At 38.1% G+C, this 25,903-nt stretch overlaps 2 protein-coding genes and 1 pseudogene across 3 annotated transcripts; 2 read left to right on the plus strand and 1 right to left on the minus strand.

Moving 5' to 3' along the window:
• Nucleotides 1,888-5,237, plus strand: LOC109722573 (exportin-7-like). Its single transcript, XM_020250667.1, has 4 exons — nucleotides 1,888-1,893; nucleotides 1,958-2,203; nucleotides 3,967-4,005; nucleotides 4,516-5,237. Exons 1-4 carry the CDS (start codon nucleotides 1,888-1,890, stop codon nucleotides 4,651-4,653), a joined length of 429 nt encoding a protein of 142 aa, XP_020106256.1. The 3' UTR covers nucleotides 4,654-5,237.
• On the plus strand, nucleotides 6,490-24,041 carry LOC109721967 (annotated as a pseudogene).
• On the minus strand, nucleotides 18,341-24,437 carry LOC109721966 (CO(2)-response secreted protease-like). Of its 2 annotated transcripts, none has more exons than XM_020249804.1 (11): nucleotides 24,339-24,437; nucleotides 22,814-22,908; nucleotides 22,602-22,699; nucleotides 22,340-22,492; nucleotides 21,996-22,107; nucleotides 21,241-21,793; nucleotides 21,042-21,142; nucleotides 20,722-20,964; nucleotides 20,303-20,417; nucleotides 19,789-20,002; nucleotides 18,341-19,102 (listed from the first exon to the last, which is right to left on the minus strand). In XM_020249804.1, exons 1-11 carry the CDS (start codon nucleotides 24,351-24,353, stop codon nucleotides 18,555-18,557), a joined length of 2,247 nt encoding a protein of 748 aa, XP_020105393.1. In that variant the 5' UTR covers nucleotides 24,354-24,437; the 3' UTR covers nucleotides 18,341-18,554. The 2 variants fall into 2 exon arrangements, with proteins under 2 accessions (XP_020105393.1, XP_020105392.1); XM_020249803.1 differs by lacking the exon at nucleotides 24,339-24,437 and adding an exon at nucleotides 23,258-23,569.

Here is a 25,903-nt window from a genome sequence, read left to right on the forward strand (position 1 = left end):
ATTTACTTAGCATCTTGTGTCCATTAGCTACTGTCACTATTAAAGGTGGGGCTGTTTCCATCCTGGCGTTTATCTCTCGAGCAACTTGAAGATCAATAAAACTGTGCGTACTACCTGTGTCAATTAAAATGGTAACTGACCTGCTCCGAACTTCCCCTCGTATCTTGAGGGTCTCTTGCGGTTTCTCTCCACTAAGGGCATGGACCGAAACCCCTATCTCTTGTGGCTCCCCTCCTTCTGGTATGATTTCTATCTCTTCTCCTTCCTTTCTAGTTGCTTCATCTGGTCCACCTTGTAGGCAGTCCTCATCATAAACCTCCATAACGTCCTTCGCAGCTTGTAGTGTGTTCAACGTTTTGCTTGCACATACATGCCCAGGATAATATTTATCTCCGCACTTAAAGCACAACCCCGCTGCTCGACGTTGGTCCATTAACTGTTTGTTAGCAACATATTGATTTGTTGTATTCCTATTTTGATTCTGGTATTATTGCTTGGTCCCTTCGGTGCTCTTATAAACATAACGATTCTTTCGGTTGATCACTGCAAGAGCCTTCTCGTGTAGTTGCGCTTGCTCATAAGTCTCCTTTAATGTTTTTGGATGAGCGATGTCCAAAAATAGAACTAATTCCTCCTTGAGTCCATTAATGTAACACGCGATAAAATACTCTTTCGATAAGTGGGGATTATAATGGAGTAATTGGAACCTTAACTCCTCAAACTTCTCTTGATATTTCTTGCATGCTCCAGTGTGTTTCAAGTTGCTAAATTCTCGGATTAGATACTGCTCTCCGACGTGGGCAAATCTTTTGCACACTGCCTCCGTGAATTCATCCCAAGATACCACCTGTTTGTTCATGAAGTATCCTTGTTTCCACGTTTTCGCCTTGCCGAATAAATGCATCGTAGCTATGCTCAACCATTGCTGTTGGGGTATTTGATATAATTCAAAGAATTGCTCACAATTCTCGATCCAGTTCCTCGGGTCGTCACTATCAAATGAAGGAAAATCCAATCGAGGATAGGGAAAGTGTTGGTGATTATTAAAACCCCTATTACTCCGCGGGGAATTCTGATCATCCTCTACTTCGAGCTGCCTTCTAGGGGTGGGTAATATACCTTTTCCTCTTTCTTCCCTGATAGTAAGTGGTGTGTTGCTACTCCCTGGTTTGCCGCAGTAAGGAAGTTTGCTCTCGGGATTACTCGCTCTGCCTTGAGTCTAGGTGGTAGGTGGCTGAGCTGTCAACAGTTTCAGTAGCTCCTCATGACGCTTGGTAGCTTCAGCCTGCATTGCATCATATTGTTTTTGCCCCGAATCTCGCACCTCCGCGATCTGCTGGGTAAGCATTCCTACTCGGGATTGATGTTCGGTTTCTAACCTCTGAAAATTTTCTTCTAGAGAATGGATATGATCACTAATATCTCTCAATCGAGTCCCTTCCGCCATATCTATTTCCTCGAGATACTCCTTGGGATTAAATTTAAATTTATTGCCTCGCTTCCCAATTTTGATTTTCTCGGTAAGTCTCTGTTGAGATAGGCTCTCAGGCTGACTAATTAACCTTTCTGTAGCTTAACTCAAATGATGTTTATCGTGCTTGTGTGATAAAATCAATCTGAGGATTGAGGGAGTGTCCTCTGATCTTGCGGTTAATTTTCAGGGTTAATTTGTGGTGATTTCTTTTGTCCAACTCTGATCTCGGTTCAGAATCGGCAGCGCAGAAATCCTACTCGCGATTAAACTCAACAATGCCGAGATTGGAGTTAGGAAGCGATTCTACCACTCAATGCCCTGGAATCGGACCGCTCTGATACCAATTGTTACGTACCTGACTCAACGCAACCCGTCGATGATGAGATTTCGCTGAGACGAGGACGGCGTCGAGAATGATGGTCTCCGTTCCGACTCGAATATNTCTAGTTATTTATATTTTATCTGCCTTTTCCCCGACCGTAGATCGCTCCGAGTTCCTCTCAAGCTTCGTCGTGTACCCCACCCCCCCCCCCCCCCCCTCTTTTTTTTCCTCCCTTTCAGCAGTATTTTTGTGCTTTTCTTCTTTGTCCTTTGTTCTTATCAAGTATTAACTCCAAGATTTTGCGACAGATACTCAAGACCCTGTTTGAGATAGTCTTATTTGAAGACTCAGGGAATCAATGGAGTCTTAGCAGACCTACGTTGAGCTTGATTCTCATCAGTGAACAGGTAAGAGTTCATTGCTGTATAGCTTGCACCAACTATCATGAAATAGATGGCCTACAAATTACAATCAATAATCTCCCTGTCAAATATGGAGAACTTTTGCTCTTAGTTTTATTTTGTTGCCTTACTTCATTGCTATCTTGGTACTAATTATATGACCCTGCGTGACCAATAATGATCCATGGACGTACCAAAATTCTTACTATCTTAGTGTCGATGTCATGTGGAAGACATTTTCTACTTAAAACTCTTTATGGACACGTGTCTGTCGCGTATTCAGATGATATATACATACATTGCTTGCACTAAACAGCGACTAGGAAAGATCTCTTTTGTACTCGGCCAACCTTCTAGGATTCATAAGAATTTGATAAACATGGATTGTTATGTTATTTATTTGTTTTGTAGTTTTGTTGGCCACCTTTACTAATACGATGATTTGGTAGGATATGGAGGTTCATGTCTTCTTTTTCTACTTTAATCCCTGGTTTTGATCTCTTAATAAATCCCTAGTAATAACCTCCATTCATCCATAACATAACCGCATGGATGGGGGACCTCTAGACTCTAGAGGCTATCTGCTAGTACCCTGAGAAAATGTAAGTAAGTATGGTACCTTCTACAGGTGATAAAATATTAAAAAAAAAAATACTGTAGAGAAGAATACATCCTTGTTTTATCAGAGTTGCGAACGTTCCATCTCCGAGTTGTATCTTGTTCGTGTTTGGTATCGTGTGTCCATTCAACATAGTTGAACAATGTAGGATCCAGGCTCAAATGAGAAAGGAAAGAAAACTTACTTGCATGGATTTAAGTACCATGGCACAGGATCGTGCCGGAAACTTGCTTGCACGGCACGGCACGGTGTGTGTTGGGCCGTGCCGATGCGTGCCGGTCACAAAAAATACATGTGTGCCGACACATAATGGCATGAAATATTTATTTTTCTTTAGCAACAAAATATTCTAATGGCTTATTATGTATCTTTATCAAATCTTTTGAACTTTATTGAGAAAATTACTTACTAATTTGAAGAATAGAGGGTTTTGAGCTATGCCATCGGCATGGGAGCTGTATCGTGCCGATATCTTATTGACACGATACGGCAGGGTAGATACGGCCCGGCCGATGGGCATTTATATTCTTGCTTACTTGCCTCTTTTCTACATTGGGAGATTCTCTTTTATGGGAAAGTGATAATATTTTGCACAAAACGTCAGAGGCTTAGTATTTTGCAAGAAGCACCCATGGTTTTTGTCGCCTGTTTTGTGGAAATTAGTTTCTACTGTGTTATCTTCATATAAGCTGTTTGAAGATGGCCTTTTTTCTTTTCTTTTCTTTTCTTTTTTTTTATAATCTTGTCAATATTCTGCTTTAGTTCCATGAAAGTGTAGAACATTTTTTTGCCACTTGTCCTTGTTGCGATTTACGTTGATGACTCCTTCAACGATTTCCCGCTCTATTACTATGGGAAGTAGAAGAAAAGGGATACAACACCTTGTTTAACTCAAGTTATCCTCTTTTTGTAGGAAATGAAAAGCTAATATGAAGAACATCTTATGTTCCATCACTTTTTCTCGACGTTTTTTGGTTGCATCATTGTTACACGTCCTGTATATGCAAGCTGTGCAATCCTTTTATCAATGCCTTCCTATTATGTTTCTTATGAAACCATCGTCTCAAACAATGTCCTTGTATGCTCTTCCAAGTACTTTGCTTCTTCTTTCACCTATATCTTCTTATTAACTTTTTGTTTGCTGCTGCAGATGTTTAGTGATATAAGAGCTCAAATTTTGGCTTCTCAGGTTAGCACAAACTTCAACCTTCTTTTTCGTGCCCCTTTTCTATCTTGGGGTACAAAGGCTTTTTTCCTTTTTTTTTTTTTCTTTTTTTTAAATACAAATTCTAGGTGAGTGGATGCGTTGGTAGAGAGACTTTTTTATTTTTGTCATTGTCGATTAGCTCTTTGATGTGCTCTAGCCGCATGAGAAATGGCATCTTCTGCAAAAAAAAGCTAAGAACTCATTTCTTTGTTGGCAAACGATCCCCGTAGATGTATAGATTGCTAGTAATCCATAAATCTACTGATGGGTCCACCAGGACACTGTCGCATTGTATTTGTGTTTAATGAAAAACATAAAAAAAAACAGTAGCAATACCTAATGAGGCCTATATATCCAATATCTTTAGCCTTTTGCTCAAGTATAACTGGAAGTTCCTGTGGAATCAGGTGCCATCTAAGATATTTTTGATGAATTGCCTTTTTGCTGAATGTCGCTATTCCAGATGCTGACTTATTTCTTGACAACTTGCAGCCTGCAGACCAACAACAACGTCTCTCACTATGCTTCGATAAACTGATGGCTGATGTTACGAGGAGTTTGGAATCGAAGAACAGAGACAAATTCACTCAGAACCTCACAGTTTTTAAACATGAATTCCGTGTCAAATAGTGCTACCGAACCTGGCATGATCTTTGCCTTTGATTTGTAAATACCCAGCCTCGTTCCATTTTTTGACTCCTGAAGGGGACAGCACTTTGTTATACTAACAGTTCATGATGCTTTGACTGGGATTGGATTTTTGTTGGAGGAATGGTTTTGGGAGTGGTCGATTGCTGTGATCGAGGAGAAAAAGGAAAATAGATTGGTGACTTAGTGATGTTGCTGAGAGGTGTTTTTGTTGTTAAAAATCTCTCTCATCATTTGTTGTGGTATTTTTCCACAGTGGGAATGAATATATGCTGGGGAGCATACATTGTTAGTTTGTACAGCAAGATTCTAAAAGTTGCTGAAGGTGGGACAGCTGTTTGTTCCTCTGGTTCTAATTATGAGGAAAATGGCCATATCCCAGCTGTCTTGATTCTTTTTCTTAGATAGGGAAACGGTGTAAAAGAAGCAAAGGTGTAAATTGATACTCCCATGGTTGTGTCTCAATTGTGTACATTAACTGTGTCGTTTTTAGCTCTGTTATTTTGTATTTGTTAATTGAGTATTATTTTTTTTTTGATATGGGCAACCTCTACCTGTTTCTCTCTTGCTTTCTTGGTAATCTTGGAATTATGTTTATTTGGGTGAAAATGTGCAGCATAGTTTTTTTTCCGTTTAATCTTAATTCTGTTAGAAGTTCTTCACCATATTCATGTATCGGCTTTGTCGGAGGCTAAACTGTATCATTACACAGCTTGCATTTCTTGTATCATGCCCTTTCTTTTGTTTCTCTCCTTGCTATGAAGTTGAGAAGATTCTCTCTTAAATTTGGAAAAACTGCCTTTAGGTTAATCTTACTGTTTTTAAGGTTGGCTCCTAATCTGTATCTTACTGTTTTTAACCTTGGTTCCTAGCTATTTAGTTTCAGCAAATATATGTTAGTTTTGTCAATTATGTCCATTTTTGTTTCAAATTTTGTTAACCCAGACAAATCTGTGGAAAGGTCTGATGTCTGATGCTGATGCGACAAATGTGGTTCGCCGCTTACTTCCGTCGACGTATAGTTGAGGGGGGTCCTTGTGTATTTTTAGCAAAGAAGGTTTAGGAAAGGCATTTTTTTGATCTATTAATTTTGACACAAGAGATCCTCTCTTTTACCAGTCATGTTTACACTGATCGCTTGATTTTATAGCATCGCAATGTTCTGCAACATCCATGTATTACTTGAATCTTTTGTAGTGGAATTTTACCCTTTATTCTTGTTTATCACTTATTTCCTCATTACTATTAGTAATGAATATTTATTGTAGATTTCAATCTATTGTAAATGGAACATGCTTCTTGTACAGCCACAAAGGGTTGTAGATTTTATATCCTTCATCCTATAATTGATAAAAATTCAAATAAAATTATTTGAATTTTTATCAATCCTAGAAGGAGGGGTATAAGATCTAAAAATTTAAAAAAATGATGTGACAAGGAAAATATTAATGTTTTGGAATGAAGTGAGTGTAAAATGTATATCCTATTTTGAAGTGTACATATAGTATTGCTCTTGTAAATAGAGACTCTTGTAAATGTACACCCTACTTCAGTGACTTTGCAAAAATACTCTTTTCTGTTAATTTGCAAATAGACTTCTTAACAGTAAATATTATAAATTTGTAAAAAAAATATTTTTTAATATTGCATATTTTAAATACAGATTTTTGCCGCAAGAAATAATTATTTCGGATTTGTAGTATTTGGTCGGATCTAGTTTTGAATGCAGATTTTCAGAATCTGTCGTATTCAAGTTCAGGCTCGCATTTTGAGTTCGGTTGTGGGGTTTGGGTTCACATTTTTAGAAATTCGCTGCCAATCCGGCCCTTGACATTTCCATCTCGTCACCTCCGTCCGTCCCCTTCAAACTCCCGTCCAAGTCCTCTTCAATGTCCCTCTCTCTCTCTCTCTCTCTCTCTCTCTCTCTCAATAAAACAGCTTCCTTAGATTAGCCTGTGGAGTCTTTTTTTGGCCCCCAAAATCCCAATCCAAAAGGCTTCAGGTTTGCGTTTTCCTTCTTTTTCTTTTTTTCTTTTTTTTTGTTTAATTACTTCTTAATTTCATATTTGCGTAACGTCTCAATGTAAATATTCGATCAAACGACGAGTCCCGAGTCCGAACTTGAATTCTAATGGTTTTGCGCCGGTTTTAGAGATTAAAAGCTGCCGAATAAGTTCTTTCTTAGGAATTGCGTGCCGAACAAGACCTGCTTTTGTGATTTGAGTAGTTTCCGCCACCATTTTATTGCATCATTTATTTTTTTTTTATTTTTTTTTATAGGCTCATCAAAATATAGAAGCAGTAGTTTTCAGAAACTGCAATCCCACAATGCTCAAAACCCAATTGGATTCAAAGCAGGACTGACAGATAGCACGTGTTTATTACCACTCTTGGACACGCACCACGTGACTATCTGCGAAAGGACATATGTTTAAAGATTTAGATCTAATTTGGTAACGTTGTGGCTGAAAACACTATTTTTATATTATAAAAAAAGTAAAAAGAAAAATTCTAAAAAAGGAAAAATTGAATATACTTTTAAACGTTTGTCTTTCTATTGTGTAAAAGTAATATTTTTAGCCACTATATTACCAAATTGGGCCTTTAGTAGTTTGTTGCAGACTAGCAGTTACCTCCCATCTTTATGGAGAGAGCTTTACAAAAAGTGATTTTGTAAAATAATTATTTTCACTAATCTCATAAATGTTTCATTATTTTTTTTTCGATAATGTGTACAGATATACTATCAAAAGGGACGTTGCATAATATTTAGGGTAAATCACACTTTTGCTCCTCAAACTATGAGGCGGGTGACACGCTGGTCCTCATATTTTAATTTGTTGTAATTTCTAACTTGAACTTTATAAATTATTGCAAATAAGTCCCATGACCCAATTTATTTGATTAAATATTGATGAATCGCTGATGCAGAAGTAATGTAGCATTTTAATTATTGTGGCATTATCTAACATAACGCTGTTGCATTACTTCCATATTAGCCACATGTCCAGCTAATTGGGTTGCGGACTTGATTGCAATAATTAAGAAAGATCGGACTAGAAATTGTAACAAATTAAAGTTTGAGGACCAAAATGTCACGCGCCTCATAGTTTGAGAACCAAAAGTGTAATTTATCCTAATATTTATGCAGCAATTATTGAATGCTTTGTAGTTTCCTACATACCTTAGCTTTCGTATACTAAGATTGCTGAACATAAATTTAAGGATTGTGCAGACAAAATATAGCAAAATACACTATAAATCTTACCTTTGAATTTCGACCTGCCTTTACTATTTTTTGATGCAGTGGCATAAAAAGTTGATAAAATGTTGCATTCGAATTTTTTTACCAAGTCTGATCTGATGAATTTCGATATGCAGTTTGTCAGACATACAGAATCCAATCAATGTTCAGTTATAGCACAAAAGAAATGCTTAACCGTATTTTGTAGGCTTTTCTTTTTCTTGTTTTTTGGTTAAAATTGAATTGATTATGTGTATGTCGGATGCTCAGCGTTCGACAAATGAAAACTTTCTTTTGATCTTTCCGTTGCAGTAATAAATGGAAAGACGACGAGGGGAAGCGGAGACGATTGATGCGGAATTACCAAATTATAGACTTGGGAAAATACTGGGGATTGGTTCATTTAGTAAGGTTAAAGTTGCAAATCATGCATTGACAGGGAATGTTGTTGCTGTCAAAATTGTCAGCCGCCAAAAGCTGAGAAACATGGACTTAGAAGAAAATGGTAATTTAAAAGTTCAGGAATGAGAAACACTTAAGTTTCTGAGTTTTATCTATCAGATTTTTCCTTTTTCTCGATATGTTTAACTCAACAAACTGTGGGACCTTTGGAAATGGGATAATAAAGTGTGGTTCATTTGTTTCATCACCTGTCGAAGTCGTGTGGAAAGTGGAAACTGTGAGGAAGATGTGTTGAAAGCGAACAATTTGGCAGTTGCTGGAAATGGAGAAGAGTTTTTCTTTTATGTGCTCATCTCATTCTAGTCTTTCACTAGATATTCAGTGATTGGTTTTTGAGTTTTACGTCTCTATATGACTCATGTTTTATTAGTACAATACTAGTGCTATTTGTTTGCAATTCATTTTGTCAAAAGATTTCAGAGCAATAATATAGTTACCTACATCTTTGGAATGCAGCGAGGCGAGAAATTGAGATCCTAAAATTGTTGCAACATCCTCACGTTATTCAATTTTGTGAGGTCGTAGAAACGCATGCAAATATATATATATTGTAATGGAGCATGCTGAATCAGGGGAGCTTTTTGGAGTGCGAGGCTCGCCATTTTTTCCAGCAGGTCTGTGAATTCTTCTCATCATAAAGTTGTTGTTAGCCTGATACATAGCAGTAATATCTTATTCATAAAGAACTTTATAGAAAAGGGTAAAGAAATTGCAGCAGAGAATCAAGTTTTCTTATTTGTCTCAAATAATTGCAGCAGAAGTGCATCACTAATTTTAACAATTGTGTTGACTACATTTTTAAGGTGTTTATTTCTTTTTTGATAATTATTTTGAATGAAAACTATCTTTGTTCTTTCACATGTTACAGTTTAATAAGAAGAGTTCTCTCAGTTCAGAGTCATTGTTGCATAGTACCTAAAAAAAAAAAAAAAAAATCCCGTGACTAACTTTCATCATTCTCGCATAGTACCCAAAAATAATTAAGCACCCTACCCAAAAATAATTAAGCACCACCCTTTATCCCTTAATTAAGCACACTTTCTTCATCAAGCCTTTTAGAGACCCCGAAAAAATCCTAAAAATACTGAGAAAATCCTCTAAAAATCGTCTTGCTTTATTTTAGACCATTTTGTTTATCCTGTAGAGCTTTCATGCATTTTTAATAGAAGGGAGTACCAGACGGGACCTACACCAAAAACTTTGAAAAAACCCATATTTTACCACGGAGATTCTAAACTTAAACCTCATCCTATTCCTAGCCAAGACAAATTCGACATGCAAATTTGGTTCTCCTCCATAGCCAAATTAGATGGTTTTGGAATGCTGAGGCAAATTGGCGGCGGGGCCCGTGGTTTTTAATTTTACTGTGGGGCCCATGGTTTTATCCATGGTTTTGATGCACGGGTGGTTTCGATAATTGAAAATCCTGATAAAGACATGTATATTATATCAACAGATATAATCTTATCTGATATTTGGAGACTATTTGAAGAACCTTTTGAAAACATAATTCAAGACATCTGGCGACTTTTTGAAGACCAATTAAACTAAATTGCTCTCAATGGAGTAAATAGTCTCAGCATCGGATACGTACTCGTCTACTGTTAGCAAAGTTTCACCAGTATCTTCTATAAGTAGTGCGTTACGTTCTTTTATATTTTGTTCGTCAGGTAGTAATATATTAGGATTTTTAAGGCGGAAGATAATTTGGGGATAATAAATAAGGCTTTCTTTACCATATGCTATTCTTGGTGGTTTTATAATAGGAGGTGTTCCGTCTGTTTCTATTATAATATAGTCAGAATCTAATGGAAGGTCGAGGTCTGGTAATTCAGATACTAGGGATTTTATTTGTCTGACCAATTTTATGTCTTCTATGTTAAAATGTCTTTGACCTGATTTTCCTATTTTAGCATATAAGGGGCTTGCAATTTTTCCTGGCGTACAGTTTTCAGAGAACCTCGCTCTTATGCCGCAAAGCACTCTTTGGCTATCAATGGCGAAATTTACAGAGCATTTCTCTTATCAAATCTGCCAAGCGTATATGCTTCACACTTGCTTAAGATGAAATATTGATCTAGAAGAATTTGATCTAGAGAGTTCTTGTGTCTGGGAAATTGACATAGGAAGGTCCATTATCCAATAATGTGGTTGTATTGAGGAAAAAATATGTAAGAAAATCTACTTTTCTTTCCTCTGTCTTGCTTAGAAAAACTAAGTCTTTGGCTCTGTAAAGTGGTTTAATAAGAACCTTAAAATATTGTCTGATTGTCTTGCTTAGAAAAACTAAGTCTTTGGCATTGATACCAATTCTTTAGGGTATAAGCTCTGATACCAATGTGAGAGGGTATAAGCTCTGGCGGTGGAAATAAGTTCTGATATGGGTATTTGGGTTTTAGGGTTTAGGGTTTAGGAAGAAGCGGGGAAACAAGGGATGAGAGAAAGGAGAAGAGAGGGACGATGAACTTGTGTCCAAAGACCTAGGAGAGCGAGAGAGGCGCGAAAAGCTTTTAAACACAAGTAAAAATATGGAAAGTGTTTTTGGGTTTTTTCTTCGGAAAAGTGTAAAAGGGTTGAAAACTACTATATGGACTTATCCCCTATTTTTGAAAGCGTGCGTGTGGATGAGGATGGGTCAGATTATGTAATATATTTTAACTGATAGGTGCAAACCTAAAATTAGGACAATTAAGTAGGGATGAAAAAGAGCGAAAGAAGAGCACGGTGGAAGATACCAATGTGAGAGGGTATAAGCTCTGGCGGTGGAAATAAGTTCTGATGTGGGTACTTGGGTTTTAGGGTTTAGGGTTTAGGAAGAAGCGGGGAAACAAGGGATGACAGAAAGGAGAAGAGAGGGACGATGAACTTGTGTAGAATATTTTCAGACAGTCAAACCCAAAGACACTTTTCCATTTTATGTAGTCTTTCAAGGTTTTAAAACTGGTGTTTTCGACTCTTTAGTAATTTTTGGACACAAGTTCATCATCCCTCTCTTATCCTTTCTCTCATCCCTTGTTTCCCCGCTTCTTCCTAAACCCTAAACCCTAAACCCTAAACCCTAAACTCTACTGGGTAAACAAATAAAGCAAGATGATTTTTGGGAAAATTTTCGGAATTTTCTGGGTTCCCAAGTTTGGGGGTCATGAGCTGCTATATTTAATATTTTTTCAGTTCCAGCGTCTTGTAAATTGACAGGGTTTTCGAATCCTTTGGGAAAACAGTCTCCAAATGTCAGATATAATATCATCCAAAGGTTCTTCAAATAGTCTCCAGATGTCTGAAAGGATTTTATCTGAAAACTGAGTCTTCGACGAAGGAATTAACTTAGAGGACCTAAATCTTGCTTAGAAAAACTAAGTGCGGTAATGTAGTAATGTTCCGATAGGATGATGAGCGTAAACAGGGTTGTTTACCAAGTTGTGAGTGAAAGCATCTATCTCAAATTTGTCTTCAACTGTTATTTCCAGAAATCTTCTGCGTTAGAAAACCGCGGCGGCCTGTGGTTTTGGAATGCTGAGGCAAATTGGCGGCGGGGCCCGTGGTTTTTCTACTTTTCTTTCCTCTGTCTTGCTTAGAAAAACTAAGTCTTTGGCTCTGTAAAGTGGTTTAATAAGAACCTTAAAATATTGTCTGATTGTCTTGCTTAGAAAAACTAAGTCTTTGGCTATATGAGGTTGTAATTTTATTTTTCCTTCACCAATAGTTACTCCTAAGAAGTTTACTCTCACGTGAACTTTGTGGCCATGCAAAAACCTTTTTTTTTTTTTTTTTTTTGGTGAAGGAAAACTAAAATTACAACCTCATATAGCTAAGAAAATTTTAGACATGATCTAGAGAGTTCTTGTGTCTGGGAAGTTGACATAGGAAGGTCCATTATCCAACCACTGTTCCAACAAGTGGAATCCAAATGGACGGCACTGCACATAACTATACACACTATATCACAAATGCATCACGGCTTTTGGAATTTAGTAGTCACGTCGGGTTCACCATTGTCAGATAGTTCTTGAATATCTTGAATTTTGGACGGTAGTGGACCGTTTCCTTGGTGCGCTTCAGAGTCCGGCTTCTGCTTTCTCTCTTTGGTCGAATGTGTTTTCTTTCCCGTATTTTTTCGTGTTTGATGAGGCTTCCTTTTATAGGATATTGAGATATTCCGTACCCAAGGTTTAAGCCTCTTAAATCCAGACATTCTGTATGACAGCCGACGAAAATATATTGATAAATCTATATTTTATTCCTTTAAAAGAGAAGCATCAGTCGCTTGTTATGACGGTTAACATAAGAAAATCTTTGGATAACATTACTGTAGAGACCTGGAATTTTAGCTGAGGCTTGTCGACAGCTCTGGAGAGTGTCGGGACAAGTCCGGGTCGCATTGGCGCGAAGTGGACGCCAAACGGGCCTTATGGGAACTTGAGAGCAGCGTGTATCTTGAAGATCTGCGAAATAGCAGATCTTCAGTGAGCTGTACCGGTACAAATCTGGGTTTGTACCGGTACAAAGTGGAAGCAGGGTGCAAGTTGACTTTTGGCCATCTTGTCACATCACCCCCCCCTTTAACCCTTACCTTGGAGCAGAGAGGAGAGAGAGAGGGGAGCTTCTTCATGCTGCTGCTGCTGTGCTTCTTCTTCCTCTCCTTCTACTTCCCTTAGCAACCTAGAGTGTTGGAGGAGCTCAAGAGAAGCTCGAGCTTCGTCGACGACGCGCCGCGGAGCGGATCGAGCGAGTTTCCGACGAGGTGACGCTGCGAGGAGGCCGTGCTACAGCCGATCCTTGCCATCCTCGACGAGGTGCTGCTCGCAGGGAGGGTTTGTCGAGGTGAGTGGCTCCTTGAGATCGCTTTTATGGCTTTAAACTTCTACGATTTTCGAACTGCACTGCTGCTGCTGCTGATTCCAGCGTCGACCCGCAGAGTTTTGACTCGTATTCCGTGCAGGAGCATCGGAACGTGACGCGACTTGATTCGTTCGAACCGAGACTTCGAGACGAATCCATAGGATCCTCACTCGCCCGATTTGGAGAAGGTTTGCTCTGTCGAAATCCCTTTTTACTGAGTTGCTGTTTGCCGAGCAGACTCTGAAGTGCTGATTGCTGATTCCAGCATCGACCCGCCGTGTTTTACCTAGTTCTCTGTGTAGGAGTGTCGAAACGCGACGAAATTTGGCGTTATGCTAGATTCGCGACTTCGAGACGAAGATTCTGAGCCCAAGATCGCGATTTTTGGAGCAGGTTTGCCCTGTCGAACCCTAGTTTTACTAGGCTGCTGTTTGCCGAGCAGATTTCAGAGATGCTGTTTCGCAGGTTCCAGCGTCGACGTTTCGTATTCTGGCCCGTTCTCTGCGTAGGAGCGTCGGAATTCAGCGAAACCTGGGCCATTGGATTCGTGACTTCGAGACGAAGCTTCAGAACCCTTGTTTGCTGAATTTGGATAAGGTTAGCTTGGTCGGATTTAACGCTTTCTTCGCTGCTGTTTTCTGGGCAGATTTCGTGATTTTGAGTGCAATTGTGTTTACTTCTTCGCAGCAGGAGAACCGGAGACTTCGACGGACCAGCGAGGGATCAATTTGGATCCGGGCCACTTTCTTTGCTGCCAGGAGTTGCTTGAGAGGTGGGTTCATCGGTTTTGCCTTTAAGTACATATTAGTCGACTTGTATGCTTTGTTCGTTGAACACTAAATGAGGTAGCTCAAATTCATGGATTAGTATATTAAAAACCTGAATTGGGAGCATGCTTAGTGAGTGATGATAATTGATACTTGTTGGACTTGGATTTGACTTAGGAGAAAACCCTGAATTGATCGTCATTTACATACACTGCCGGATTTAGCTCTAGGAGCCGTGTTGCATTGTATCGTCGCGGGCTTTGTGCGATGGATACCCAGGATAGTGTAGCTTGTGTTTGTGCTCGTGCTGGGACGCCGAGCTTATACTAGCTGAGTGTAGACTGTTACGGGGTGTCGGGCGCCGTCAGGGTAGGCGGTGGGCCCCCAAGTCGGTTTTGGTTACTTGGGTTTGGCTGGTTAGGGCCTGATTGAGCTCGATAGAGCTACGCTGCATACTCGGCTGGGTAGCTCCTCCGAGTGCCACTCCGGAGTTAGACTTTGTGCTTTCGCGTCGGTGTCGGGTAGTGCAGGTTGGACTTGCTCTACACTGAGGTTTAGAGTGGGGGTAGCTGTGCAGTCACAACCGGGCACGGGACGGGTGCGTTCACAGTCCCAGGGACGGGTGCGTTCACAGTCCCCTTCGGATTGGGTCAGGTTGACTTGAGTCTATAGGTGTTAGTTCTGGGCATGATAGCATAGCGACTTGTAGCTGTAGAGAGTTTTCAGCTTCATTTTCTTCTATTTTGCTTACCCTGTAGACTTAGTGGGTGGACCGATATTGTTTAGGGCGGCACCCACTAAGGACTACTTGCTTTTATAGTAGTTCTCACGCCCTCTTTCTTCCACCGATGTTGCAGGGCCTTCTGTTTCGGCTGCTGCTCCTTTTGAGGCGGACCGCGGGAAAGGCGTGGCGAGTTAGAGCCTACCCCTCGAGTACAGTGCTAGAGGACTCTCGCTGCAGGTAGTGACAGTTTTTGTTCGGGCACTTTTGTACATACAGTTGAACTCGCTGGAGCGAGTAGTGTTCTTTTGTATCCGTAGCTGATGTATGTATATAAAGTTTGTTATTTCTACCTGCTTGTTTATAGTTTACTTCAACTCTATACTACTGCTTGTAGTATTGTATGTTTATACAGGTTCAGCTACGCTTCGTATACCGGAGAAATTCTCTTGTATACGGCGGATTTGTCGGCGTGCCCGGGGGACTGTGCAGCCCGGGGCGTGACAATTACAGACCAGCCATTTCCTTTAGCAACTTTTCCGCTATTTGTAGGGTATTTGCTTCTTTCAAAGGTTTGTTAAAAAATATAAAAATCCAAAAAATATTTGCATCCGCATTCCAAAACCATAGGCCGCCGCGGTTTTCTAAAAACCACAGGCCCTGCCGCCAATTTGCCTCAGCATTCCAAGGAAATTCCAGAAAAAAGTGGAAATATCAAAAGAAGAAGAAAGAATCTGGAAAAAGAAAAAATCAAGAACCACCCGTGCATCAAAACCATGGATAAAACCATGGGCCCCACAGTAAAATTAAAAACCACGGGCCCCGCCGCCAATTTGCCTCAGCATTCCAAAACCACAGGTCACCGCGATTTTCTAAAAACCACGGGAGTCTGGCTTCTGCTTTCTCTCTTTGGTCGAATGTGTTTTCTTTCCCGTGTTTTTTCGTGTTTGAATGAGGCTTCCTTTTATAGGCGAAATCGGAGGATGCGGACGGTTTTTAGAAAACCGCGGCGGCCTGTGGTTTTGGTATGCTGAGGCAAATTGGCGGCGGGGCCCGTGGTTTTAAATGTTATCCAAAGATTTTTTTTTCTGATTTGCCAGTGTTATTTATATTTATAATATAATGTGGTTGTATGGAGGAAAAATTAATATGGCCCATCCTCATCCACACGCACGCTTTCAAAAATAGGGGATAAGTCCATATAGTAGTTTTCAACCCTTTTACACTTTTCCGAAAAAATCCCAAAAAATCTAGCCATGTTTTTATTTTTTAGAATGAACAAGAAGTGTTTAGGGAGGATCCTAAATGTTTGATTAGCTTATTAAGAAGGTCTGTCTGGGTTTTATTAGTCTTTTCTATGATTATCAATATCTGTTGGATACTGAAAAGGACAAAGGATGATTTTAAATTGGTATTCAAAAAGTCGCCAGATGTCTTGAATTATGTTTTCAAAAGGTTCTTCAAATAGTCTCCAAATATCAGATAAGATTATATCTGTTGATATAATATTCATGTCTTTATCAGGATTTTCAAAGATCATCAATAACCACTATGCAAAAATTATTATGCAAAAAATTACTATCCAAAAATTACTATTCACGAAGGTACTCTCACGTGAACTTTGTGGCCATGCAAAAACCTTCTTTTTTTTTTGTTCTTTTTTTATGTTCTATTCACTTGTACCTTAAAAACTTAGACGGGAATTATCACCAATTACATGGATATATTCATTTAAGAATTGAGAGTTTCTCTTAATTTGATATTTTCCATTTATTTTTAGTTATCGTTGTTGGAAACAGATTATTTCTGGTGTTGAACATTGCCACAGAAATATGGTCATACATCGAGATCTAAGGCTAGAGAACCTGCTTTTAGATTCAAAATATGACATCAAAATTATTGACTTCGGCATGAGTAATACATTTTGGGACGGTCAACTTCCGAGGACTAGCTTTCTGAATCCATATTCAGCACCGGAGGTAAATATTCTTCCAAATGACAAGAAGTCTGTCACAATGAATGCCATATTTTGGATGTAAATTTGCTCTCATGTATTACGTGTTCTGACAAATTACCAATTGAGCAGCTAATTTCCCGTAAACCACATAATGGGCCTGAAGTTGATGTTTGGAGCTGTGGTGTTATCCTTTATGCTCTTATATGTGGGCATCTTCCCTTTATGGATGAGAACATACCCAACTTGCATAAGAAAATAAGGGTAAAACATGGTTTGTTTTTTTTTTATATTAATTGTCCTGTCAGTTTGTGCAAAACTGAATCACACAGCAATGTTTCTTAGGGTGGAATATATGATCTTCCTGAAAATGTGTCTGATGGAGCAAGATATTTGATTTTAAGGATGCTAGAAATTGATCCTACAAAGCGAATCACCATTGCTGAAATTCGCCAGCATCCTTGGTTTCAATGTAAGCTTCCTTGCTAATCGTTTTCCTCTCCACCGGATTTGATGCAGTATGTGAGATGGTACGTTACTAGTCTCATGCTTTTGGGCTCTCTTTTCACTTTTTTCAAATGAAAGCTTATATTATTGTCAAGTGTTGTTTCTTCAGTTATTTAAAAATTTAAACTTGGTTCTGATTGTCCATTTGCTACTACTAGAAATTGTTTTATGTATCTTCACTTGATATGGTCGAACCTGATTTTCTTTTCTTTTTGAGAAGCACGACTGATTACTTTTTGCTGTTATCGCTTTAAATAGCTCATGAAAGTTCATAGGCCTTAAGAGCAGTTGGTGTTTCCATCGAATTTAGTTCAATTGAATTAACTAATGGGGATGACCCATCAGATTTTCATCATTTGGTTAAAGGCACAAAGTTCGAGCTATTAATTGTGAGAAATGAGAACTTGAAAAGAAGTGAATTTTCGTTTGTAGTTTTCCAGGATATCTGGGGCAACTTATCTCTCTCTTTCTGGTAGGCCTTCTAGAAGGTTGGTCCTCTGCGCAAATAAAGTTTGTGTTAGTGCAGTTCAGAGCTCATCCTTTTGACATGATGATGGCCTTCATTGAAACGTTACAAAACTTGAGAAATTTTTGGATAAAAGTGGATGCTAGAAGATGAAATGCACATAGTTTCCTGGCTAAGGTCACCACTCTAAATGCATGCCCGATAATTTTTTTCGTCTTTGTACAATTGGTGATGAAATATTAATAGTTGAAAAACTTTGATGATCTGGAATTGGAAGGTCGCCTAACATGGTTAGATTGGAAGTTCAAGTATCATTGCTATTAGTTTGGTACTTCATGACATGAGAAGTTTGGATCAATATCCGTGCAAAAACAATAAACTTGTCTCTTTTTCTTCATTTTTCTGTATTTTATTGTAATTTGTATCAGAAAATTTGGTGCCTTTTGAGTTAAAACAAAGAAATGTCAATTTACAACAGAAATTTCAGAGGACATAGTCCCTAGTACATACAGTGCTGGAAATTATGTTGTTTTCTCACATTTACATATCCTTCTGTCCTCGAATGTTCCAATATAGGCACAAAATAGATAAACGATTTTGAAGTAGTTGCATAAACTTGAACTAAAAACAGTGAAAAGACCAAACACTGAAAATTATAATGTCAAAATGGTTTATTACCTTTTCTGCATACATCAGATGAAAAGAAACATTACAGAACTATCACCTTAAAATTTTATAGCAAACTCGAATCATAACTATTATTACACCCTTTCTGTGAAAAACATGGCGTAAATTATAAAGAACAACTTGAAGGAAACAGTATAAGGAAAATCCCCACAAAGACATCTGTTCTAATTAGAAAATTTGAAAAGAATTTCTTTCTTTTTAAAAAAGCAAAGACAAAAGCCGAAGCAAAAAGCAAGTCATATAACATTAACTGCAAAGACGGTTCGAACCACGTGTGCCCCATCGGACCACATCACGGACCCAAACCGGTAACCCTTATTTGCATCCATAGCACTGAAAGTGATCTCATAAGATGCCTTCATCCCTCTTCTATTAAATACCAATCTGTCAGGTGAAACCTTGACCATTAGTCCGTCTGGTGCATCAACACTTGCAATATAGGTTGCGTTTGATGGCCCAACATTTGTTGCAGTTCTACTAACAATGACTACTTTTTTACTATCAAGCTGCGCAATAGAGATCGAAGGGTAGTTGATATTGGTGATGAGTTGAGGTGATGGACTGAATGAGCAGCTGAAATTGGTGCCTGAGATTTTCCTGATGATCTGATTCTTGTAGCCGTAGTAGCAGAGGAAATGCAGGTAATCATCTACTGTGGTTTCAAAGACTAGGCCTGGGCTCAGGGCTCGGAGCGGACTTATTTCTCCTGCACCCATGTCATGATAGTTTGCATCGGATCCCGTGCTACTTGTTAGGGGCTTTCCAAGATTGTTGACTGTGATAGCTGTGATGCGGAACAAGCATGGTTAATCTACAAGATTCATACTCTTCTCTTGCAGGAATTTGTTAAGTTTATATGATGGAAAACTACGTGTGAGAAGAAACACTGGGATGATAAATTATCTATTATTTCCGTAAGATACAATAAATGTGAATTTCTCTGTTAACTGATATTGTTGATTTTATTTCCTTTTAAAATTTTTGTCTCTCGGGAATAATTAGACTCATTTTTTAGCTGTTCATTAGTAACTATTAGAAAAAAGCAAGCAATTTTGTAAAAAAGAAGCACGAAGTTTGTCTTTGTTGTTTGAATGTGTTTTCTGTTGTCTTAGTATTTGTGTCTCAATTCTTGGGATTGGAGGTTGCTGCAAAATTTGCTGTCTAAGGCAAGTTTACATAAAGGGACAAACTTATACGTACAAATACTATATTAATATCTGCCCAGGAGAAAAGAAAAAATTTGATGCAGAAACAAACCATAGTGTGAGCAACATCAAAAAGCCATTTATTAACATTCCATGTTTAGAAAATTAGCGCACCTGTAGCTGTCTCATAAACTTCAGTAATTTTAACTTCCTAAGTGTTTTGTGTTTAGTTTCTTGATCCATTCGACGACAAGTATCAAGTGTATACATATATCTAATATGCGAAATATCATGGAAGAGTCAGATTTTACTTCTTGAATGTTACCTGTTGTCATGAGTGCTGATCTTATCATAGAAGGAGACCATCTTGGGTGAGCCGATCTCACAAAGGCTGCGGCGCCTGCAACATGCGGGCAAGCCATCGACGTCCCGGATTTTATAGCGAAGTCTGATGGCTTCTTTCCTTCTGGAACGGCTCCAATGTCAACTGCAGGAATTGATGCTGCAAGAATGCTCACTCCCGGAGCCATAATATCAGGCTGTCAAACAAAAGAAACGAAACATTATCAATTACGTATATTAGGAGCTTTAACATAGATACCATTGTAAAGTTTAAATTTCCATTTATATGCCTTCCAACTGCAGCTTCTTGTGAAAACTAACAGCACTTTTGCTAGTACAAGGGAATATTATAAGTGATAAAATTAGATTTTGAAGGGCATAGTTGAAATTTCAAATTTCACTGCTATGCTAGTAGATAATTTTGTAAGGTTGTGAAATATTTCTACAGATTAAATCATGAGTTTGTGCTCTTGGAAAGATTCTTGATAAAATTAGACCTTTAGGATGGCTTCTGTGAGTCCTCCTGGTCCTCGAGCGGAGAAGTATGCGACGACTGGCGCTGGTTTGAACTCCTTGAAATCCTCGGTCGGGAGAATTGTAGCTGTTGGCTTCCTGTTTTCAATGATTCAAATCAAGGTTTGAGTTTTCAATGGCCAAGTTAATTTTATCCGGTAGTGCATGTCGATATTGTTTTCTTCCGCCCCTCAAATTCTATGTGGTTGAATGCACCTAGGATGGCCTTTTCAGCTGTTGTTGTTGTCAGATTTGTTTGCAAATTCTATATTTACTTACAAAAAATGTGATTTTAACCATTTTTTGTTACATGAATTTGAGGAGAAAAAAAAAAGCATTAGCAATGCCGAATGTTGTCGTCTTTTTTCTAGGTACTGCTGTGGTAGATGTTTTCTCAACTTACTTGGTAGAGTTTATGTACTGCAGTATCTGAGCCCCTGCATCATTACTGAGTTGGGAGAAAGGGAAGCTTCCAGAATCAAATGGCACTCCTTTCTCAACCTCATCTATCAAGATCAGACCTTTTGCGCGAGCCCCTTCAGCCACCAACTTCTTCACTTTCCTCGAAACAGTTGGATCGGTATCCACACAAACTACTATTTTTCCGGCAGTTTTATCATCATCCAGTGATCCAGGATAGCAGTTACTGTTATCAAAATAACGTAATGAGAGAATAATCTCAAAGCAAAATTCTAGGAATCAGCAACAATGAAAGGAAAAAACCTTGCTTCTGATACTGGTGTGAATTCTGCTGCTACATCTGCCCCAAAGACAAGTGGGTGCTGTTCATACCGACTAAGGTTAGAGAAGTTTATCGCCGATCCCTGAGGTGAGAAACACTCTTGATATATTACAGAAGAACATTTATCTCTGCAATCTAAAAGGAAAAGAAAAGTAAAAAAAAAAAAAAGAAGTTTTGTACCTTCAAAACACTTCCATTGCCAAGAACAATAGTGGACTGAAAAGCTCTATCAATGCTTGAGGCCGCCACGGTTAAAATCCATGGAGCTGAATTAACCACAGTAAAAGGGTCTGGTCCATCATTTCCGCCCGAGCAAACCACCAAAACCCCCTTTTGATTTGCATGGAAGGCTCCAACAGCTATAGGATCACTAAGAAAATCCGACTGGAAAATGGAGCTCATTCCTATCGATATCGAGATAATGTCAACTCCGTCGTTTATCGCATCGTCGATGGCTTTTAGTACAGTGGAGCCTGCGCATCCGCCAAGAGAGCATGCCTTGTACATTGCAATTCTGCTCGACGGAGAGCCGCCCTTTGCTACTCCTTGTGCGAGACCGTAGTAGCTGGCATTCGTTACAATTGAACCCGCAGCAGTGGATGAGGTATGTGTTCCGTGGCCGACCGAGTCCCTTGGTGATCCAAATGAAGTGATTTCAGGAATTTGGGACTTGTTTGTAGGTGGTTGTGTTGATTCGGCTAGGTTGTTGTAGTATCTTGCACCTATGAGCTTCCTAGTATAGATTGAGTAAAAGAGAGAATCCATTTAGAAAGAAAATGAATAAAATTGTTCTTCTTTCCACATGCCAAAATATATGATGGAAAACAGAAATTCAAGGATGTATTATGTATATTATATATTAGCTTTTAGGGGCATCCTAAGTTTCTGAAAGTAAAAATTTTCTCAGTAACTTCACTTGTAGTGCAATATTTTACCTATTACAGTCAGTTTTTTTGAAATCAGATCCTTCCATACATACGCCTTTCCACCTGGAAGGGACCTCACCTAACCCTGCATCATTAAAACTAGGCGACTCGGGCCATATACCTGAAATAGCAAAAAAAAAAAAAAAAAAAAAGAGCTCGGCAAAGTTAATCGCACTCGTTATAACTTATGAGTAGTTGGCATTTGTATTTTTCTTGTTCTTTATTGTATAACTAATTGATGATTATGCTATATTAATCATCTGGTGCAGGTTCCATCCTTCACGGTTGAAGAAGTAGAAAAATCTCTCTTTTAGTTACGTAAATGTTAAGAAATCTCTGTATGAAAGAATTACCGGTATCGATGATGCCAATGATGACATCGTTAGATGCTCTACGATTTAGCCGCTGTGATCGCAGGCCCGATTCCGTCTCTAGGAAATCCCAAGAGCGCGTGGTATGGAGTTGAAGAAATCTGTCACGGAACACTGATACCACTTCACTGTGGCCTGCTTTCATGCGTCATGCATATGCGCATTACAGATGAGAAATAAAATTTCCTTGCAGATTAATTTGCAAAGCTAGAAGGTCAAAATAACCATAAGAAGGAGATTCTACCTGATAGTTGAGCAGCTTCTTTTTCGGTAAGCATGGCAGAGAAGCCCTCAAATACATGATGATAACTTTGTGTTAGATATACTCTTTCTTGCTCTTCACTGTTGCAATCAAAGATCGATTCATGATAAGAAGCTTTCTTTTTTTAATATATTTGTGAAATTTTTATGAGAGTTTAGAAGTATACTCTGGTAATTGTTAGAAAAGAGTACAACCTTGGAATAACTGATGACAGTATTTGCAAGTGCGCTGCTTGTATAGCCTCTGGGTTTCTATTTTGTGAAAAGCTCCCCATATAGATTACATAAGACTGTCATTGAATAATATGAAGATTAGCAGATTAGAAATATTCAAAGACAATGATAAATAGCCCACAACAAAAGCTAAATAATGCTGTACCTTTGATTCTCAAAAACATTAGCAATGCGAAACCATCAGAAGTTTCACTTGATTCGAAAGAAAGGAAAGATCGTTTTGAGCATGTCACACTGACAATTATTACTGAGATACAATTATTATGGTTTTCTCTTTTCCTTCTGTTTTGAGGACATAATTGTGAAGGAAATTTTTATTTAATTAAAAAGCAAGTGGTATAAGCTCAAAGTTTGCAGAGAAATTTTCGTTAGATAATAAGCATATTAAGACAAACCGTGCTTTACCTCTTTAATCTGGTTTGAAGTAGCATGGAGAAAATGGGAGACGAAAATGAGAAAGACGAAATGCACGAGGTTGGCCATGGAGGGTATCATCATTGTGTGTGTTTCTTAGTAGGTAATGAAGCTAAACATAGCAACAGAAGTGTAATGAATTGGCTTACATGGCCCTATTTGTAGCTTTTCCTTTGGCAACCTTTTTGTAATGAAGGGAATCTGATTCGTCTGAGCCCCTTTGAATTGTTTAATTCTCTTGTTCGTTCTTTAATCTTTGTTTACGATCTATAACACGGATAGAAACTTTTCCTTTCATTTATCTATTTGTCGATGCTTAACTTTTTGATATGTTGGTATGTCAGGGTGCAAATAGGAGAATCAAACCGTAATTGCGTTGAATTGCTATGGAGGTTTCTTCTCAAGGAGGAATGGAATAAGAACTCTCTCTCATATCCGCGTCCAGTGTTACTAGTTCTAGCCATTCTTACACAGTAAATTACTATTATGGTTTAGTCTCAATATAACAAACCAATCTAATTTGAATCAATGATCGACCGGCTTGGTTATTAAACATTAGTGTCTTGGTCCACCAATAAATAATTAGGGTTGTAGATTAAACTGAATATTAATATTTTCAATTTATTGTCCACAGAAAGAAATTCAACTCCTATATATGTATTGTTCTTGGTTCTATTCTGATTAGACAATTCATATTGTCATTTATGAAATGTAAATTTGCTAATGAACTTTGTATCATCGGTTCCTACTTCTTAGGTAAGTTTTTGATCATAAAGCAGGTTTTTGCTTTAGTTTTATTGTCCAAATTCAGTTGCAATGTGCAGGAAACTTGGTATGCAAGTAGTTCCTTAAGGAAACAACACTCTTACATGGCACCATCTACTCCTTTATCCTTTACTCTGTACTATGGGATCCAATCACACTACCTTTGTTTAACTAGATCCAAGATATTGATCAAAGTGAGTTAGAAGAGTGAGTTAAAAAAAGAAAAAGCCATTCAAAATGTCAACAATACTCATCAATGTCACACATAAAGATCTCTCTATAGATTCCCCCTACTCCCCTTTATTGCCTTTGTGAATCTCATTCATCTTCTCCTTTATTGCTGGAAATGCATGTTCTTAACCCTTTATTCCATCACAAGCCATCAGAAACCACCCATTTTATGCTCTCTCTCTCTCTCTCACACTCTTTCATTCTCACTCTAACCCAGCAATGATTTGGACATGTTGAGAGGGAGGCAAAGCCAACCCCTAAAGAAGTGCTTAAGAAGCTTCTCTCTTAGCTTTTCTAGTCTTAGCTATTTAACAGTATCTGCTGCTGTTGTATGTGAAAGTAGTTTTGCTGGATTTGGATAAACTGGAAAGGGGATATTATTGAGTTATTGAGATCTTCTTCTATTACTGTAGTTATGCTTCTTCCTTTTTGGTGTTAATGGCACTGCAAGAGATTTTTAGGGCATGTGTCATATTGTTCCTTACTTACGTCTCAAGGCAGTAAAAGAAGCATCACTTTGAGCTTTTAAAGGTAGCTTAAACATTGCGTAAGCCAATGTTGTTGTTTATTACATATGAAAGCAATGCGATTCTTTCTTCTTTTTTTTTTTTAGAGAAAGATACTATGTCATCTGCTTTGTTTCGTTTATTTCTTTTCGTTCATTTTTTGTTTAGAAATAAATTAGCTGGAAATATAAAGTAATTAGGTTTCGAATTTGGGATCTCGGGTATTAACTATCAAATTCTTTATCACTCGCGTTAGAGACGGTCAGTGCAATGTGATTCTTGGGAGCAAAGAATATATCCCATTGACTTTTCTTTTTTTTTTTTCTTTTTTTTTTTTTTTTTTTTTTTCATGTCAGTTCCTCAAATCTTTGTTTCTGGACTATAAGCCCCCTTGTAGTGAGTGCGAAGTGAGGAACAAAACTAGGGTAAATTGATTAGTGCTGCATTTTTATTTTTTATTTTTTATTTTTCAGAAGAGCTTTTGTAGGATTATAAAATACAACAAATCAAATTTATTTCTATGTAATTACGGGATCGAGTATAAAAAAAGCTGAATTAAAATTTATAATCCTACAGAAAAAAAAAAAAAAAACTCCACAGATTACACATGTGATTGAGCTCAAATCAAGCATAATTTGGTGTAATTTTTTTTTTAAAAAAGGAAACTCTAGTTCCTGCCTCCACCAATTGTCCCCTTTAAAAATGGAAATAAATTAAAGTAGGGCTATAAATGGGTTGGGCCGGCCCATCGGGCCTGATGGTTTGAACTTGGGCCAACGATGCTCGAGCAAAATTTACTCCGGCCCAAATTATAAATAAGGAAAACTTCAAATACCACCCCGTGGTTTCACACTTTCTCACTTTAGTACTCTGGTTTAAAATGTATCAATTTAGTGTTCTGTGGTTTTATTTTTATCTTTTTACTATCGATTTCACTAATTATTTTAGTTAAATCAGTGACAAAGTTAAAACTAAAGGGTACTAAAGTGAATATTTGATAAATCTAGGTAGGATATCTGAAGTATTTTGTATATAATTTAACAAAATATTAACGGAAAAGCTGACGAAAAAATAAAAATGAAATCACAGGACACTAACTTGATACACTTTAAATCATAGGGTACTAAAGTGAGAA

The sequence above is a fragment of the Ananas comosus genome, linkage group 16, assembly GCF_001540865.1.
Source record: "Ananas comosus cultivar F153 linkage group 16, ASM154086v1, whole genome shotgun sequence".
Taxonomy (NCBI): domain Eukaryota; kingdom Viridiplantae; phylum Streptophyta; class Magnoliopsida; order Poales; family Bromeliaceae; genus Ananas; species Ananas comosus.

Coding starts and splice junctions, on each gene's coding strand:
- LOC109722573 (XM_020250667.1), top strand. Junction 2,204..3,966: donor TGATTCTCATCAGTGAACAG/GTAAGAGTTCAT, acceptor TTGCTGCTGCAG/ATGTTTAGTGATATAAGAGC. Junction 4,006..4,515: donor CTCAAATTTTGGCTTCTCAG/GTTAGCACAAAC, acceptor GACAACTTGCAG/CCTGCAGACCAACAACAACG.
- LOC109721966 (XM_020249803.1), bottom strand. CDS start 23,350: ATGATGATACCCTCCATGGCCAACCTCGTGCATTTCGTCTTTCTCATT. Junction 20,965..21,041: donor ACACCAGTATCAGAAGCAAG/GTTTTTTCCTTT, acceptor TTTTGATAACAG/TAACTGCTATCCTGGATCAC. Junction 19,103..19,788: donor ATCAGCACTCATGACAACAG/GTAACATTCAAG, acceptor TCCGCATCACAG/CTATCACAGTCAACAATCTT.